At 38.3% G+C, this 18,306-nt stretch overlaps 1 protein-coding gene across 1 annotated transcript in view; it reads left to right on the forward strand.

Moving 5' to 3' along the window:
• LOC112974807 (neurexin-3-beta-like) overlaps positions 1-18,306 on the forward strand; it is a 173,972-nt gene that overhangs the window by 40,639 nt on the left and 115,027 nt on the right. Inside the window, exon 3 of the mRNA XM_026084155.1 lies at positions 16,410-16,499. Coding sequence (XP_025939940.1) covers positions 16,410-16,499 — 90 coding nt within the window. The remainder of the gene's footprint in view (positions 1-16,409; positions 16,500-18,306) is intronic.

Below are 18,306 nucleotides of genomic sequence, written 5' to 3' on the forward strand. Positions count from 1 at the left end.
GGAAACCTCTGACATGCTTTTGTTTCAGAGTACAGTAAACCCCATCAAATTTGAGTCACTGTACAGGAGGATCAGAAGGACTTAAATTATGAATCCTGGTGTTTGGGAAGGAGCCAGCAATTCTCAGAAGAGTTAAAAACAAATCTCCTGTATTGACATAGAACTGGGATACCTCAGTTCTAGTTTTTCTTTAATTCTTAGGCGGGAGATTTCTTTCTCTCTACAACCATCTTTGCTTGTGAAGAGACGCTTAGTGTCTTGCCAGACTTGGAGTGTACACTGAAACAAGCCTCATCTACCTGCTCATTCATCCATGCACTGACTGCATTTCCTGCAGTAGAAAAGGAAAGAAAAATAGGTGAAGAGGAGCTGCAAAGCAAGAAAGTGTCAATGACACCAAAATAAAGTCTAATTGGAGTAATATTTTAAAGGAGAAGATTGAAGGAGGGGAGGTGAGAGGCAGGAAGAGGCTGTCATTTAAAGAAACACAGGCTTTAGCAAGAGAACTGTAGCCTGGATTTTGTAAATGCTTTTTAAAAATAAGAAATGGGACAGCATTAAACAACTAGACCATTATCAGGATGCATTAGTTCATCCACCCAATACAGATTTTATATTTTTCCCCTTTGTCATCTCTCAGCCTTCTTTTAGGAGTCCATGCCCTCTCAAATAACATTAATTTGCAGCTCTATTGGCACTGAATAAAAGGAAAAAGATCTTTTTCTCTGTTCCCCTCCTTCATTCACCCTCTTAAGTACACATTTGTGAGGAAGTTGGATTTTAGGAAGCTGGACAGTTGGCTGTCTACAGCAGGACTCCAGGGACTTTATGACTGCTTGAGCAGGTACTGTGGCCCAATAAGAGCATATCTATAAAACAAAAGGTTGGTTCTGAGGCCCTGATGTCTATGCTAAGGTTTTTCTTCAGTCTAGTTCCTGTCTAGTCCCAAGGACTGGATGTCCCTGAACAGTTGGAGCACATCTTCTAGTTCAGTTTTATTGGAAAGGAATCCAGTTTGTACTCCCTGGGAGCGTTTCCATATATGAACTAAAGTGTAGCAGGCGGAGAGAGTTGGGAGGTATGCTTCAGAGGCATACCCCGATTCAGACAAAATGCTGATGTAACACATCTTAACATAGATTACAACTCGAGCTGGGCAGAGGAACCCATTCTTTCATTGCTCCTTCTCATACTCATGTTGTCTAAATAGTCAAAATTCTGTCTGTTTTTTACCCTCTCATTTTCTATTCAGCTGTATCACTTCACCAGTACCATTCACCAGGTAACTGGTGCAGGAGAAGAAGCCATATAGGAGTGGAAATGATCAGCCAGAAGACAGGGAAAGATAAGATGACTTCCTTTATCAGCAAGGCTGGTTTATGTCGGTTCAGAGTAAACTACATCTTTAGTAGTCTGTGTGAGGCAAAATCATTCTTTCCCACCTGCATCAGGAAAATGCTTTCCAGAAACACTGATTAAAATAGTAGTGGTCTTGATTGTCCCACCTATCTAAACTGTGAAAGGCACAACATTTCTCTTGCTGTAAGACATTTTTCATTTACTTGGTGGAAAGATCTGGAATCACTTGGTTAGTGCTAGGGAAGTGATGTTAGACAGGGAAGGATGCTGGCGGGGTTCCTACATGCTTCTTTCAAGAAGTTTTCCAGCAGTGTCCCATTGCCCATCAGCTAGTCCCTTGTCCCCTTTGTCCCCCCTTTTGTCCACTTCCCACAGTGACAGAGGATGTTTGGCAAAGGTTACGGAGTTTTCTTTAAATGAAAGGTGATGACACATGAGCTCTAGAAGGAATGTTTTCTAAAGGAAGTTTTTCTAAAATATTTTTGACCTTATCTCCTCTCATTTTGCAGAAGATTTTCTAAGAAAGTAGTTTGGGGACAGCTGAAATTATATATGCAGTATCGGTATATTGACTTAATAGATACTGTGAACCTGTCTTACCTGTTTTAACTTTACGGAAGGTACGATGGTGATTGAAACAAGTACAATATGTTGATCATCCCCTTCGATACAATTGACATGTACATGGTTCCATTTTATCTTTCTCCTGTTAAATGTGTTCTGTGACTTACAGGATGCAAATTGAAATGTGTATTTCTGTACGGTACTGCTATTGAAGAACATTAGACACTTCAACAAAGTGACAAGTATTTTTCTCTCAACAGGATGAGTGCTATCTCTGTCCTGCTTTTTTGCTCTTTCCAAGATGCTAAACCAGAGTTTTGGTTACAGCCTAATAAGGTTCAAAATGTCTGGATCCTATTTTCTTCTTTAATACCTACCCAAAGCTATTGCAGGAGTTTTAGAAATGCAGTAATACAGTAGGCAGAATTTGAATTGGGTCAGCTTCAGGCATTTTACAGGGCTTTTGGGGATTCCAGAATAGCATTAAGCTGTATTTTGGGAGAGGGACTGAATACTGCAAATGTGGACTGGAAAGGACATTTAATAAGCAAGGAATGGGGGGGCAGGGATGGATTTAAATAAGTATTGTATTGACGCTTTCCGTCCAGAGATGGGTGAAGTTGTAAGTTTATTTAAAAAACAGCAATTGACTTCATTTTCAGAAATGCTGGATGTCCACAGCTCCTGTAGTCTTTAAATGGAGTGTTGATACTTAGCACCTCTAAAAATGCCTATATACATCGCCACAAATCAAATTCTCTTGGTTTTACAGAATTCTGACTACTGAAACAGGTCATTTCTTGTCCTACTCGCAGTCATTTATCACCTTCCCTTGATATTTCCAATCTCCTTCCACAAGTGGCAAGATCTTTTTGTTCAGTAAAGTCCATTTCCCACCTCATCCCTCTACTTGAGTGACTTTGAGGAGGGCGTTGTTTCTTTTCTTTTCTTCATTCTTTTTGGCTTTATTTAGTTTTTATCAGCAACGTTTTCTTTTTCTCCCTCTGTGATTTCCCAGACATGAGATAAATAGCCTTGTATCTTACAAGCTAAATACAATTACTGCTATCAAAACTGGAGTCTTTCTCTCCCTGTAAATGTCTCTTGGAAGCTGATAAGCTGTTCAAGGCAAACTGCAGGCTTCTGCCTAATCCTGAGATTAAACATAACCACCCAGAAGACGGCAAGAGATAATTGGGGGGGGGGGGGGGAAGGAGGTTGGGGGAAGGCAGGCAGGCAGCAGAGGAAGAGGGGAGGAGAAAGTGAGATCCTCTCCTGAGATATTAAGAGGACATGCACAAGGCTCAAGGTTATTTGTAAAGGAATTACACAAAACACACAAGAGCTTGTTACGATGAGGAATTTCCTCAGATAATGCAGTGGTTGTTGTAGTTGTTAAAGACAATTTGTCAGGGATTTGTCTGATACAAAGTATAGAGGGAGCTGTAGAAAACAGCTCCCAGCCATGACTGCTGATTTTTATATATTAGTCCCCATCTTGTCCTTGAAATAGGAGATTTCACAAGGTTACATCCAGATTCTTTGCACACATTGGCTTGGGTTAGTCACATTGGCTTTATGCTGAATATAGGGAGACAGTAAGTCTCCCAAGAGTAAAGCAGGGGACAGGGCCAGCTTCTCTTTGCTCTGTGTTTTGCCACTGATTGACCATCTGAGCTAGGGCAACTTAACTCTTCTATTTGTGAAATGCAGATAACACTAATCTTCCAGGAAATCAGTGTGCCTTAATTGTGGAGGAATACTGTATTATAGTTGCGACAGTCTTAGACTATAAGCAAGGCAGGATTCCTGAAGATGGATAATCTTTTATGAGTTAGTCCAATACAATCGGAAAGAAGCAGTTTTGCTTCTGGATATGTAAGTTTTCATAGGTTTTTTTATCAATGGCATTTTCTTTTTCTTGAATTTTAGTTAGAAGCTTTCTTTAAGGTCTTGTGTTCCCGAAAGCTTGTCTGTATTTTCTAACTATATAAATTAACCTAATATGGTATGTTATCTCTCCTAACTTTGCTTTATTTAATTTATAATAAATTAAGGCATCTTTAGGCCCTTAGCTAAGAAGGAGAAGATAGCTTTGGATGATCAAATAGTAACATCACTGGAGAATTTAAGAGAAGATTCCTTATCCTTTCTTCAGCTAATATTTGCTCCTATATTGGAAATGATTTACAAATATTGTGGTTATTAGTTCTCATTATCTCAGTAATGCTGAGTCTAATGCTGAATGGGACCTTACCAAGGAAAATTCAAAAGCAGAACTAACTGGGATACATCAGTTACTGCAAAACGTTCTTGCTTTCTAAGTTTGTGCTGATCTCTGCACAATACCTCTTCACAGCTCATGCTCTACTACATCAGTGATTCCCAAATGTTCAGGAGATGATCCCTATTAGAGGAAGTAGGCAATTCTCTGGGCTTTGCAGAGTCTGGCTCTTCTTTCCCCCAAAATCCTCTCCGTCTCCTTCAGAGTGATCATGGGCATCTCCTCCTTCCTCCTTCTTTCCATACGCTGCCCCCCCCAATCCAAGTTTCTGCCTTCTTGTGCCCCTTTAACTCTCTGCTCCCTTCTCCAGCCTAGGGGCTATTATCTTCTCACTGGTATGGAAACCAAGGTAAAAATACTTGGCTTGACCAAATCCAGTTGTCTCCATGAAGAGACACGTGAATCTGGTACATGACCACTTGGAGTCATTAATAAGTCCTATCATTTGATGTGCAAGCTGAAGGGATTTCTCCGTGGTATTGCCAGATTCCAGTGGGGTCTTAATATTTTCCTAACCAAATGCACCTGTGAGTGAGTAATGAGTTAAGAACAAGAGCTCTAAATTTTGATTAGCCTTGTGGCTTGAATGTGATCCCCGGTGTTCTTGTCATACACTTGTTTGTGGCTTTTGATTTTTCATATTGTACTCATTTTGTGGGACTTAAATGAGCCCTCAGATGCTTCCTATCAGTATGAATTGGAGATGGCATGTTAAGTGCCTTTGACAGATTTACCGCATTTCATAATGAGCCTAAAACGTATAAAAAGACAGGGTTAATAAAACAGCATTGGAGAAGCACATTCTGAAGGCAGTATTGTAACATATGTTGAAAGATCTGCCAAGAGGGATGATTAAAGCATGACAAGTTGATGAAATCAAAAGCTGATTGTAGCCTGTCACTGCAGGGCCATAACATCTATAATATATTTATAAGGCTGGAAAACAGATAAATATGGCTACATGGTATGAACACTCAGATTTGGTCCTCTGTATCCACTAAGATATAAACCTATACATATTAAATCACCAACAGACAGATGTATTTTGGAATTTGTGCAAAAACACCCATGTTAATGTGTGTGCATCCATACTGGATGGTAGGATAGATGTGACACGAGAAAAAAGTTATGCAAATGTTTTCACTACATTCACAGTTTCACTTCTATGGACTTCATGATTTGCCTTCCCACAGAGGTGTGAGGCTGTGGTTAGCTTCCACTTTGCCCTTGCACCCAAGGAGTTGCATGGCAGCACTGCCAGTGCTTGTCTGGCTCCTGAATTCTCTCCTTCAGGACAGAGGAGAGGACGGACACAGGAAAAAGAACAAAGTAATTATAGAGCAACTCCTGGGGCTCTTCCTCTCTGCCCAGGTTTCATTTCTCAGAGTTTATCCAGGCTCTTATAACATGCTGCAGTCAGTCAGTCTGTGTGAGATGCATAGTCTTGCCTTCACCAAATACTGAATAGTCACCTCATGTGAGCGATAAGCTATCAAGCACTGGCATTTCTGTCAGCTTGATATTAAGCAAGAGGGAGATGCATGTKTTTTTTATGAAAGAATGTAAGCTAACTAGGTGGGATGCATAGCTTGGTGTTACTCAACAGCAGTGGGATTGAAAGGAGAAGGCAGAGTTTACGTGAGGCAGTGTACATACAGAATAATATCTTCATGCAATTAGACAGGATGGTCTAATTCCCAGCTAGGATCCCACAGAGAGTCCTTCAGCTATGGGAAAGAGGGGAGAAGTAGTAAGAAGCATTCTATTCTGTCTCTATTGATGCTGCATAAGAGTCGCATATAAAGTCATTCTAACGTGTAAATACATGCCACAGAGGCAAAGCTAGTTTTCAGTTAGCTGAAGTACTTTCTCTTGGTTATAGTCCAGATAAAGAAAATACTGACACATTTGAAGAAAACTTTTTGGTCAGTGCAGACCAATGGAACAGAGATATGTGTTATATTGCTGCATGCTGTTAGTTGAATTGGCATAGCATCCTTCTTATATCCTTCTGAATCAAACTAGATGTCCATTATGTCCAATCCGTGGGTGAATACCAAATATATCAGAAAATTTGCCATAATGGTCAAAATGACACTGCTGTTCAAAGGTCCCGGATTTGGAATGGTTTCCATTCTGTCTTCCCAGAGCCTCGCAATTTGTCTATCTAATCAACTTCTTGAGTTGGACAGCAGTCAAGTGGCCAAAGCTTCAGCAGATGATAGTTGAATACGCCATGGCAACAACAAAAATTTGCACAAAAAAAATCCTCCTAAAATATTTTATCTTACTCTCAGGTTTAGTTTGTAGCCTGAAACATGAGATCACATGAGTTGTGTGTGTTTATATCATGTCTACAGTTATTACATTTGTATTACTCCATAGGAAAACAAATGCCTTCTTTTTTCTTTCATTAATTTATCCAGGGAGACATGATCATGTGGAAATACTGCCACTCCTTCTCCAGCTGGAATTTCATAAAATTTACTCTGCCATATTGTAAGCACATTGCTCAGCTGAAATTTAAAACAAAACAGAACATCATCCATGCTGTTCAGTGGCATCTCTAATTTTTCTCCATTTTTCTGATTCTTTCTCTGCTAATGATCTTGATCCTTGATCTCAGTTCTTTACTCTTAGCCTTAGTCCTACAGGCTAGGATACCTTGGAAGTGAAATTACTGCAACACAGAGTGAATGCTTATGAAAAGTCGTGGTAACTGTTGATAGTTGGAGTATAGCATGCAGTGTAACTCCAAAAGTGATGAGCTTTGCATTTTCCCAGTGCTGGGCTTGGTCTAAACCAGAATGATGACTTAAAGTGTGCCAAGATGTAGTATCTATAGGGCACTGATGCATCTTTTCCTAGTTATTTTCACCCTTCTCACATCCTACGTAAGGCCCCTGAACTGAAGGATTTCCCTAAATATTGGGATAACTTTCTTGTGCTAACTACAGGCCTCTGAGTCCTTGTCTGTGAGGCACTATAGTACAAAACAGGTATACTGCGTTCACAGAGGGATCCAAGACATGTTTTCCTTTTCTTGTATCTCTTTGATATCTAGCATTCTTCTTCTTAAAATCATCACCATGCCTATTTTCCAGGAAGAGTAGTTACATACCAAGAGATGTAGCTATAGCCTGACAGGTTGGTCTCGCTAACAATTCCAGGCTGAAGTATATGGTTGCTGCTTATGTAAGCACAGCTGTCCTAACTCTCTGAATGTCCCAATACTGTGAGCTGCTCTCGTTTCTGTCTCCACTGGTCCATGGTTGTATGAATGCCCAGGTACCAAGCATATGCAGTATCGTCAAAAATTTCTGATAGATTTCTCCTTTGTTGGAGTAAGATGAATTATTATTGGTTCAGTCATCTGATGATATATATAACACAGCTGTATAATGTAGCACTGAGAAAGATGCAGAAATATTTCTCAGGTGGAGAATCAGGCTAATAGATTGCTGAGAAGCAGGAATGCTGCTAGACAGCACAGCACAGTGAACTCCCAGGCATTAATATTGTTACATTTCTCTCCTGGGTTAGTTCTGCTTCAGTTTTCCTGGTCAAGTGGGCTTGTTACCATATATTCTCTTTCCTGCCTCCCTCCCTTCCTACCCCTCTCTCTGTTCCTCTGTCTTTCTCTCTCTTTCTTACATGCACACACACACAGACAGAAAGAGTGAACAAACAAACATCTGGCCAGAGGGATCAGAGGCTTGAACAACAACTTTTTGCTCTTCTGATCTTATTGCCTGCAGAAAGAACAGTGCCAGCTGTAATCCCAGGATGACACAGCTGACGTGCAGTGACAGAAGGGGCTCAGGCATCCACATCAGCCTTTTCTTTGCCCACTGAAAGGCACCGGAGAATACAAAGTCATTGAAATCAACAATTTGACTGAAGACCAAAGCAGAGCAACTGCATGAAAGGATTGTCAGAAATGAAGGAGTCTAATCATAGAACTGGAAGCCAGAAGTTCCTGAATTCTGGTCTCGGCTTTATAGATGCCATTCTCTGTGGTCTTTGGCAGTGCTTTTACTACTCTGGGGCTCAGTTTCCACATCAGTAAAGTGGAATAAAACCCCAGCTTACATTACTTTCAGGGACTTAAATGATAAATATTCTACAATGTACTGCTGCCTAAGTCAGCTCATTTCCATCTTTGCCTTTTACAAAGTACATGGAGTACTCTGAAGACTGAAAACTCCAGCGTTGAATGTGCCATCAAGTGGCATCTGTCCTGTACAAAGGGAAAAGCTTTTCTTTTTTGTCTTAAACCCCAGGAATTCATAGTTACTCAGTTACATTCAGTCTGCATAACATGTGCAGACTGAGTGGTATTTTACTCCTTCACTACTTAGCATTTCCATAGCAATTTCCAAAACTCGCATCACTTCCAAGAAAAGAATTGATTTTAGAGGTTAGAATAGAAAAAATATGTCTACAGAAGCTGCAAGCTGCTTTTCCTGTGGGTCCACTTTACTTCCTATACAGTGTTATTCAGTAATTTTTCCATTGTATGGGTGTTTCCTGTGCTTCCAGTTCATGACTCGTCTTTGTGAATGACACTTGTTTCTGTCAATGAAGGGCTCGTGGGATTCTCCTTCCCTTTTTCTAAGCTGATACAAACAGTAGAAATTATTTCAAGAGGAGGCAAAATTCACTGTTTTGTAGCAGTTAGAGATGGGAAAGGCCTGTTCAGTCACATTTATTCCATTCCATAATCAACTGAGATACCCACACCATATTCTGCAGGGCCTTATCAAGTCAAATTTTAAGTAATTCAGGAATTTCCCTGAGGAGCCTGTACCACTAGTTTCGGTGTAATGCCTGATGAACACTGAGCCCAACTGAGCCCTTCCTCAACTGGGAGTGCAGCTCACTGAGGCCCAAGAGGTTCTGCAGGAGTCAGTGCTCTCTTCTGACTGGGCTTTCTAGCACTATCTCAGTGCTGCTATGTCAGACCTACGTTAGCTTTCTGCCTCAATGTTCTTGTTTTCAGGGGTGTGATAGTGAGACGCTGACTCTTTATGAAGCTACAATATATATCAGGCTACAATTTTTTTTAGCTCAGACTGTGCACTATGCAAAAGGTAGTTGCTCTGTTTTCTATCTCAGATCGGCCCTGGAAGCAATGTAGCTGCACCCCCAAGCCAACATATGGAGACTAGTTCCAGTGTTTCTGTATCCTGAATTGCGTAATCCACAACTTGGATAAGCAGCCCACAGATAACTGAGTTAGTGTAATTTAAAATATCAACACAGATAAAATGGATTTGACATTTTGTTATTGCTGCTTGATCCCACCGGGCTATATAGTTCAGATCTTGACCTTTCCCAAAGGAATCAAGGGAGTGAGATGTGGAGACAATAGCAGTGGATGTTATTCTGATCTCCATTTCCTATCTCTTCCTGCAGAATGAATTTTGTTTTTGTTTAAAATGGAAAGATCAATATATAGTTTCAGTTGTTCTTTAATAGTCTCTTTAGCCTTGGCTGCTGGTTAGCAGACTTAATTTGGGCTTAGTCAGTTAAAAACCAATAATTTGCACATTACTTATAAAAAGTCCCAAAGATCCTATAGTGGGACACAAATGTTTTACATCTGTAAAAAGGTTGAAATGGTAGCTGCCTCTTTGGCACTGTACACTAGTTTACATTCAAAGACAACTAAAACCAGCTGCTTTTATCTCATGCCCATGGCCTCAGCTTCTTAAGACTGAAATGATTTAGTATAATATGCTCGTATTAAATTAGACCTGAATCAAACTTTCAAACAAGACCAACTTAATTCTTTTTGTGCCTTTGAAAAGGTTTGATTAACCTTCTTCCACCTTTGTTAGTTTGAGTTTTCATGTTGTTTGCTTCTATAGTGCTTCTGGATTAGATTATTGGAGCAAGGCACTCATTTTCTCTGTAATCCAGACAGGATTCAAAAATGAATTTAAGGGAGGGTGTAATGTAATTTATATAGTCCTGGGTCAGAGGGGTTGATTACGAGATTTCTCAAAGTCTCCTGGAGCCCTATTAATGTTACACTAGTCCATGTTAACTGCACCTTGTAGACAGAATTTCAACTCTAATCTAAACTTGTCCTCTGAATTTCTCAGTGTTTTGGACCTAAATGATGCTTTGCTTTGGATTTGGGCCCTACATTTCTTTAGGTTCAAATTTCTGTAGTTAGCATACTGAATCTGAGTGTCTGAAGCAGAGAGATGGTGCATCTGGAAAAGTAACTTGCAGGAGAAAATAAGATAAAAGAGAGATGGGCAGCAACACAGAGGTTTTGGCTGAGGCAGTGGAAATATAGGAGCAACTTCAGTTAACTGATCAGAGGAGTACCTTTTGCTGTTGTAGTCTTGCCTGATAATTCTCTCTGCTGACTTTAGTACTTATGCTCCCGGGACCTCGTTGTCTTCTTTTGTGAGGGCAATGAGCTGAGGAGAGTTGCAGTGTGAAGGTCGGCTTTTAACTCTGTTCCATAATGAGATGAATGAAAGGAAAGGTGCAGCTCACCACAAACAGTGTGATGGGGCAAATGAAGGTAAAGTCAAGGGCATCCAGGAGCAAGGGAAGAAAGAGGACAAGAAAAAAAAGAAGAGTTGAATAGCAAAAGATGCAACTTTTTCAAACAAAGAAGGCAAAGGGAAAAACATCATATCCAAGAGTCGAAGCAAACATAAACCATGTCAGGATTTAGCTTCATTAGATAAAACGTCTCTTTCTTTTTAAAGACTTACAAACAATGTGGAAAATGTTGCTGTTGTGTTGTCTCTAAATAAAACTGCCTTTGGCATTAATTTAGGACAGAGGAATCTTTTCTTACGGTATTCTTATTAGCGTCTTCGCAGACGTGACAACACTTCAGGTTGTATTCATATGCTACCGGGATGTGAGCACTTCCTTTCTGCCCAGTGCAGTTTGCTGGAACCTTTCAGCCATTCTCTTTTGCACCAAAGCAGCAGTGAATCATCATGATTGGTGGCTAGGCCAAGAAGTAACATTTGTCAGGGCTTGAATTGCTCTTTTACTTTCTTTGGCTTAAGAATCCACATTGGTTTAGAAATGGGCTTAATGTAGTAAAGCTTGTTTGTTTTCTTAAAGGAACCATGAGAGGACAAGCAAAACATCTTCCAACACTGAAGGGTTTTGGGAGAAAATTCTGTTTTGCCCATGAGTAAATTTAAACTGTCTCACCCTGGGCTGTTGCACTATGTATCAAAAGCATTTCCTGTGGGAACTGCCAATAGTGATTAGCACAAGCAAATTCTGTTGATTTTTCCCATTTTAGTTTGATTTAAATTGAAGATTATCATGACCCAAAGCTAGGATAGAATTTGATCTATTTATCCACGCAGTCCATGGACCAGGAATACACTGAGGGCTTCAGAAGAAAGACAGAAGACTGACAAGAGATCGTATTTAACCAGCAGGCTCTGAATTTTACGATTTAGGTGCCAGATTTTTGGGGCGGGGAACAGACAAACAAAAAATAGAGCTCTTCTCACAGATTTCTCTCCAAAATACTTAGTTTTCAAGAATATCTATGGTATTTGAAACGTTGTGAATATTCAGGTTTAACGAGATTAAGGTGTCCAGAGGATTTCAAAGTACTGCCATGAGTATCCTTAAGGGCATAACACCCTAGTTACTTGCTGCTTTGTTGGAAAAACGGAGGTCATATCTGTGTGAGCAATAATACTTAGGAGATCCAGGAGGACTTCTGTTATTTGTACTTATGACTACTATGTGGAATAAAAGACTTGTTTTATTCCAGTCTTCAAAGAGCGGGAACTTACTGTGCTATAGAATTTTGCATGAGAAAGGAGAAAAAACAGGTGAAGGAATGCACCTCTGAGATTCAGTTCTTTAGCTGGAATTAAGTGAAACAGATCGTGAAGCATATTGATGCATCGGATTTTATTCTGCAGATTAAAGAAAAAAATGAGGGTTAAATGAGTAGGTCCTATTGTTGATAGTATCATGTAAACAGCTAGAACTTCCTGGAGAAAAAATACTTAGTCAATCACAAGTAGCAAAACTAATCAGTAGAGCTTTATTTTGCCAGATTATATCCTGCAGATCTTTGAGACCCACCTTGATTATGAATGTGTAAGAGCTATAAGTTTAAAAAAATTTTTTTTAAGTGCATTAAAATGGATTCTTTTATCTTGTGTATTCTTTTCTGAAGTACAGTCTTGAATGAGAGCTGGACTCAGAGAGAAAAAAATGGGTCTGAATGATTTGAATGAAGGAATAGTTTCTTCTTGGAGGAGTTGAAAAAATGTGTGTTATCACTTAACTCTAGAAAAGCATGGCACTGAGGTCACATGAGGATTGTTAATGACAGTTTCTGTGTATGCAGATGGACAAGAATCCCCCTAATGACATCATACTCTGATGTCAGAGGGCCAGTAAGCTTACTTCATGTTGAACTTTTGTCGCTTCGTGTTGCAAACCATGATATTTCCTTTCTGAACTCTCATATCAAATACTGTGTTTATTTTTTAAATCACAACTCAATGTCAATATTATTTGAATAATTGTATGTGTTTAATGGTATTTACTGAATATCCCAAACATTTAACAAAGGAAAACTTGTTCTTTAACTCAGTATTGTAAATGGAGTATATAAGTGAACACATTCTCATGCACATGTTTTTAAAATCATCCTTACTAATGTCTGAAATAAAATTTAAAAACAAAAAGACTAGATCATATACTAATGTTTTAATTTAAACCTGCTTGAATTTTCTAATGTCCTTCAGTTTTTCATAGCTTTTAAAGGTATGATTTTATACATATTTTAATCTTGATGAATATATCTGCTAAATAATAACAATTATAAAATTAAATTAAACCGGATTTTTAAAAAGTCATTAAAGATGTGGTGGGGAATAGTTGTCATTTCTGGCTTTCTTGAAGGTCTAGGACTGTAGTATAAGAAACCCATTTTTTTCTGTCATGTCTTTACTTCTTTCATTGTCCCATTTCCTTTTTACCTTAGTCTTGCTGGCCTGTTCTTGTGAAATGCTCTATTTTTGAGAAATTTCAATTTACTACATTCTTTCCCTTCTACAGTCAGCCTTCCGTGAGACTGCATGAGGAAAAAGCACTCCATGTCAGCCACAGGGCTGACTCTTAAGTCCTTGTGAACAGTGAATCATTCTTTATTCTGAAAAAGATCCCATTACCTTCAGTAGAAGGTTACTTATGTACATACTGAGTGAAGCGAGTGGAGTTTTTGTTCCAAGTGTATTACAGAATTTATTTGGCTTTATGGAAAATGTTCTTCTCCATCACCGCAGAGATCTCAATGTGTTCTCATCTAGCCAGAAGTCCTTGCTCAAAGCATGCACTATGAAGTGGTGAATAATGCCCATTTCTACTGAAACCATAACTTCCTATTTCCTATACAAAACAGCTGTAGTAGCAGACTCTCCACATGTGTTCATGTCAGGTTTGACAGAGAAATTTCAGAGTTTACAATGAAATTTAGGAGTCTTAAGTCCCATTGAAGCACCTCCTAAGTGTCTTTCAGATCCTGATACTCATTTCTTACGCAGAGAATAATATTCATGCTGCAGCAAAGCAAAAATATCCTAAGGCAAATGCATGATTTCTATGAATGCATTTACTAGGTTTAGCTGGTTAGATGAAGGAGAGACTGGATTAGTAGGTTGAGAGAAGGCTGAATGGATAAGCAGAATTGCTGTGCTAATTGTTTATAAGAAATAAATTATTTTCGTGCTAAGCCTGACTTAATTACTTCTGTTTCTCTTCTCCCCAAATCAGGAAGTGTGTTTCCCTGTCCCAGTGGTCTTTCCTTAGTATCCTTGTCTTAAAAGAATGTGAGAACTTCCAGAAAAGGAACTTACCCTTTAGCATAAGAAACTGAGAAATCAACTGACCTGCATGATTAAAATGACCTCTGCCTACGTTAGTCATCAGTTGCTTATCAATAGAAAGGCCAAAAATGCTTGTTCTGTTGGTATGTCTGTCTCTTTAGCTATCATTTTTTTGTCTATATTACCTGAGCTCTTCTTTATCAAGTATTTTTTCAGATCCTGTGCTGAACATGGTTCAGGTTTTATGTTTATGAATCTGTGTTCACAGAAGACAGAATTGGATTTTTTAACTTTATGTTGGTGCTGATATGAATTATGAGAGCTGGGAATGTGCTCACAGGTAACTCAATGTCTGTGAGTGACTCTGAGCCACCACAGTACGTTGTTTAATGTTATTTGATGCATGACTGACAATGTGTGTTTCAAATACTTTATCTTATCCTTCTAGCTTATCAGAGTAAGCAATTGCAGGTGGCAGGCATCTGAGGCTGGGACAGAGAAAGTGGTACATTGGTATGTGTCAACTAGTGCTTGATTAGATCTTTCCATAATAGGAAATAACAGTTTCCCAGGATGGATTTGTTTTGCCCGTGGCCCCAAATAAACAGCAAGGCTTCTAAATGTTCATGGTCAGAGCTGGAGATATTAACCCAAATCCAAATTGCTATTTGTCTTACATTTGAATTTAAAGAAAATCACATGACGGTTTTTACAAATACCCTTTAACATTAGGTCCGTGCTATATTAAACGTGAATCCATATGAGATTATTGCCAGTATATCACAATAGTCCCTCCCACATGTTTCAGAAATCAGAAGTAACAAGATAATCCTAACGAGGATAGCTGTGGTCAGCGGGTACTTTGTACAGGCTGGCAGCATTTCTGAGCAATAATTGCACAGTAAAGATTATCGAGCACTTCAGATTTGCCAGTTGTATTGCTTGCATTATGGAAGTGTCTGCTCTTGACTGAGTGGAGTATCTTGCCAGCTGTTAGTCATATATTTTTTTTTCCTTGATGTGTCTTCACATTGAAATAAAGATTCCAGCATCAGTTTCAGGAAGGTCAAATAAGTATGAAGGTACATTAGGTTATTGATATGTGGGGTTTTAAAGGAAGCATGGCAAATCATGCAGAGTAGTTGCTGGCTCTTCAACTGCTGTTTATTTAAAGTATCTATTAGAGCACTACTGATCTAAAGGACTTCTGTTTATGGTAGCATTACTTCAGAAAGCTAGTGGCTTGCTCTAGTTTGCTACAATATTATCGTAAAGTTTTTTAAAGATAAGCTCTTTATGTCTATCTGAGCAGTTTTTATAAAAATAAAACAAGAAGCAAAAGCTAGAATAAGTTAGAAAGTGACTGTAGCTGAAGCAAACAAAAGCATAATGATGACACTTGTTTGCTATCACTTTGAACACCATCTAGCTGAAGTGCTCCTTTCTACTAGAGGTTGGCCCAGCCCATTTGATCTGCATCTGAATTGTTTCAGTGTTCAGGAGATGTGGACAAAGAGTGTGTATGAATCCTATCCATATTCTGTACTACGTGAGTGATAGGGGCTTTCCTCTGAAGTACACTTTGCTGGATAGTTCTGTTATCCATCAACATGGAACAATCAAACTGTACTTGCCAGAACTGACATTTTGGGCACAGTTTTACTTCTGTTTAAGTTAGTTTCTAAGTTTCTGTTTTCTTCTGGCAATAGGCCTGAGACTTTGGTAACTGGAGGCAAGCCTTCACATATCTTTAATTAACAGCTCTTTCTTCTTTTAAATGTTCTTTTCCATTTTTTTCTATCTTTCCACTCCTACAGTTTTCTTAATCTTCTTTTATCACATCCCTTCAGCATCAAATGCTTATAATTTCTTCCATTCTTTTTTTTTGTTCACTGGGTTTCTAGTCCTAACCATATATCTTCTACCACCAGAAGAAGGTTTATCAAAATACTACTGTCTGCGTATTTCTGCAATTGTCATACTGTGCTATGTCTTTTTTTGCCATCAGATCTGGAGTCTGATCAGAATATTTTAATTCATGTCACAGAGTTAACCCAAGGTCTCATATCCCAGACAAATTATACATGTCTTTTAACTAGTCTGGATAAACAAATACTCTGAGGAAAAAAGAGATATCTTTTTAATTTAATTTCTTTGACCTTCCAGAATCTCAGGCAATTGGGTGCATAACTATTCTCCACCTTACTAAAGATAAGTCTCTCTCTTTTCATATATATTTGCACACACACAATCATTTATTTATAGCTAAATAAGGTCATAAAAAAAATCTAGGATGTTTTAACTATTTCATTGACTTTTCAGATTGTTTTTAAGCTGTTTTTTAAACTTTAAAGGCAACACTGATAGTGAACGGTTCCAAATGGTAAAACAGAAAATCCCCTTCAAATATAACCGACCCGTAGAGGAGTGGCTGCAGGAAAAAGGTAACAGTCATTAAAACTTTCATTTTAAACCCATTTGATTCTAAACCCTCATTTTTAAAGCCTGCAAATAAATGTTTCTTAAATGATAATCGCCTGCTGCATAAATGACTGCTTTAATTTTCATTATAATTTGTGTCAGCTTCCACCTGCCATATGTTGATAAATCATGCTATAATACATTGCTATTAAAACGCAGTTAAAGGGACGAAATTCTAAGCTTGCTATCATAGTAATGACAAACAAACAAGCAAAAATTCAGGAGCCATTAAAAAAAAAAAGGGGGAAGAAAAGACAAGAGCAAAAACATGTATTATGGCAATATAACCACTGCATGATCTTCCTGTTTTGATTTGTTTTAAAAATACATTTATATCTTTATTTTCAAAGGTATTTCTTTTTTCAATTTTTTTCAAACCTGCTTATTAAACCACTTCCTGTAGGTTTCTTTTTTCTCATTACTGTGATTAGCCATTATGGCTATGTGTTTCCTAATTGTGTTAACATAATTAAACAATTTTAAAAAATGTTCTAAGGAAAACATTTTTTAACATTTTCATTTAAACTACAGTAGAGGAGACAGAGAAAGATGATTGTTCTGACACTGTTTTATTATATCTTTAGTACAATTTTGACACTAAAATTATATATTTTTCTAAGTATGGGTCAACTTGTTCCCTAACTTAGTCTCAGGCAGCACTATTAATTTTTGCGGGCTTGCCTGGAGTAATTGGCCTCAGTTCAGCAAAACGCTTAGAAATATGCATAAATCCAGTAGGCTTGAGTGAGACTTCTGCATACGCTTCAGTGATCTGCTAAAATGGGACCTGTGTCAGAAAAGAATTGTTCCTGTATCAAGAGAAAAAATAGTCTTGGATGTAAAGCCTGTGCCAAAGCCTGATGAAGGCAACAGAATAACTCTCACTGATTTCAGCAGAGTTTGGACCGAGCTTTTGGTGATACAGCAAAGAGTAAAACAGAAAGATCACCCTATAGCCTAAATGTAATATTTAAAGGAAATCTCAATAAAAGTTTATTTGCCTTGAAGTTTAGGAAAAGCAGAACACAGTCTTCTCTAGTTTCCTTTAAAGAAAGTACTGCTGATAAAAGGCGGTGACCATTGAACTCAGATCTTGCATTTTCTGTGTTGACATAGTTTATGGGTGTTACCAGATATTCCAAGAAGGAAAACCAGTATGCTGTAAGATTGGAAAAATACCATTTAGATTGTTTTGAATTTCTTAACCTCAGCTACATTAGCAAATTGATTGAGCCAGCATGAATTATGTTATGGCTTAGAAGGATGTGGCTAGCTGCAGTCAAAACATTTTAATATGAAGGGTCTGATCTGGCAACACGCTGTACAGATTGACTTAAGTGAGAGTTGACAGCATTGCCCACTTCATGGTTTTGGTCTATAGTTGTGAAATGTTCATAACTAAAGCAAAAATATTTGTGAAACTAAGACAGAAATATTTTTTAAAGCAGAAATTTTTTTTGACCACCATGGTTTTATAGAATATTTCATTTCAGCTAACTGGTAAACAGATACTAAGATAGAGGTATACAGAAAATGCTTATTGAGTCTCATTGGGTTGCCCTGTTAATTTACAAGAGCCAATTAAAATAAATAAATAAAGCCTAACACTAAAAAGTGGATAATTTTGGTAAGTTTGAACTGATAAAGTCCCTTTAATACTAAAGACAATGATTGCCTCACTTTTGTTAAAACAGATGCATGTCTAACTCCTTGATGCAACTCATGTGCTTGAGAAACCCACCTTTGTTTTGTCTTTCGGGGTTTTTATTT

Source organism: Apteryx rowi, unplaced genomic scaffold, assembly GCF_003343035.1.
Source record: "Apteryx rowi isolate R43461 unplaced genomic scaffold, aptRow1 scaffold_627, whole genome shotgun sequence".
NCBI lineage: Eukaryota > Metazoa > Chordata > Aves > Apterygiformes > Apterygidae > Apteryx > Apteryx rowi.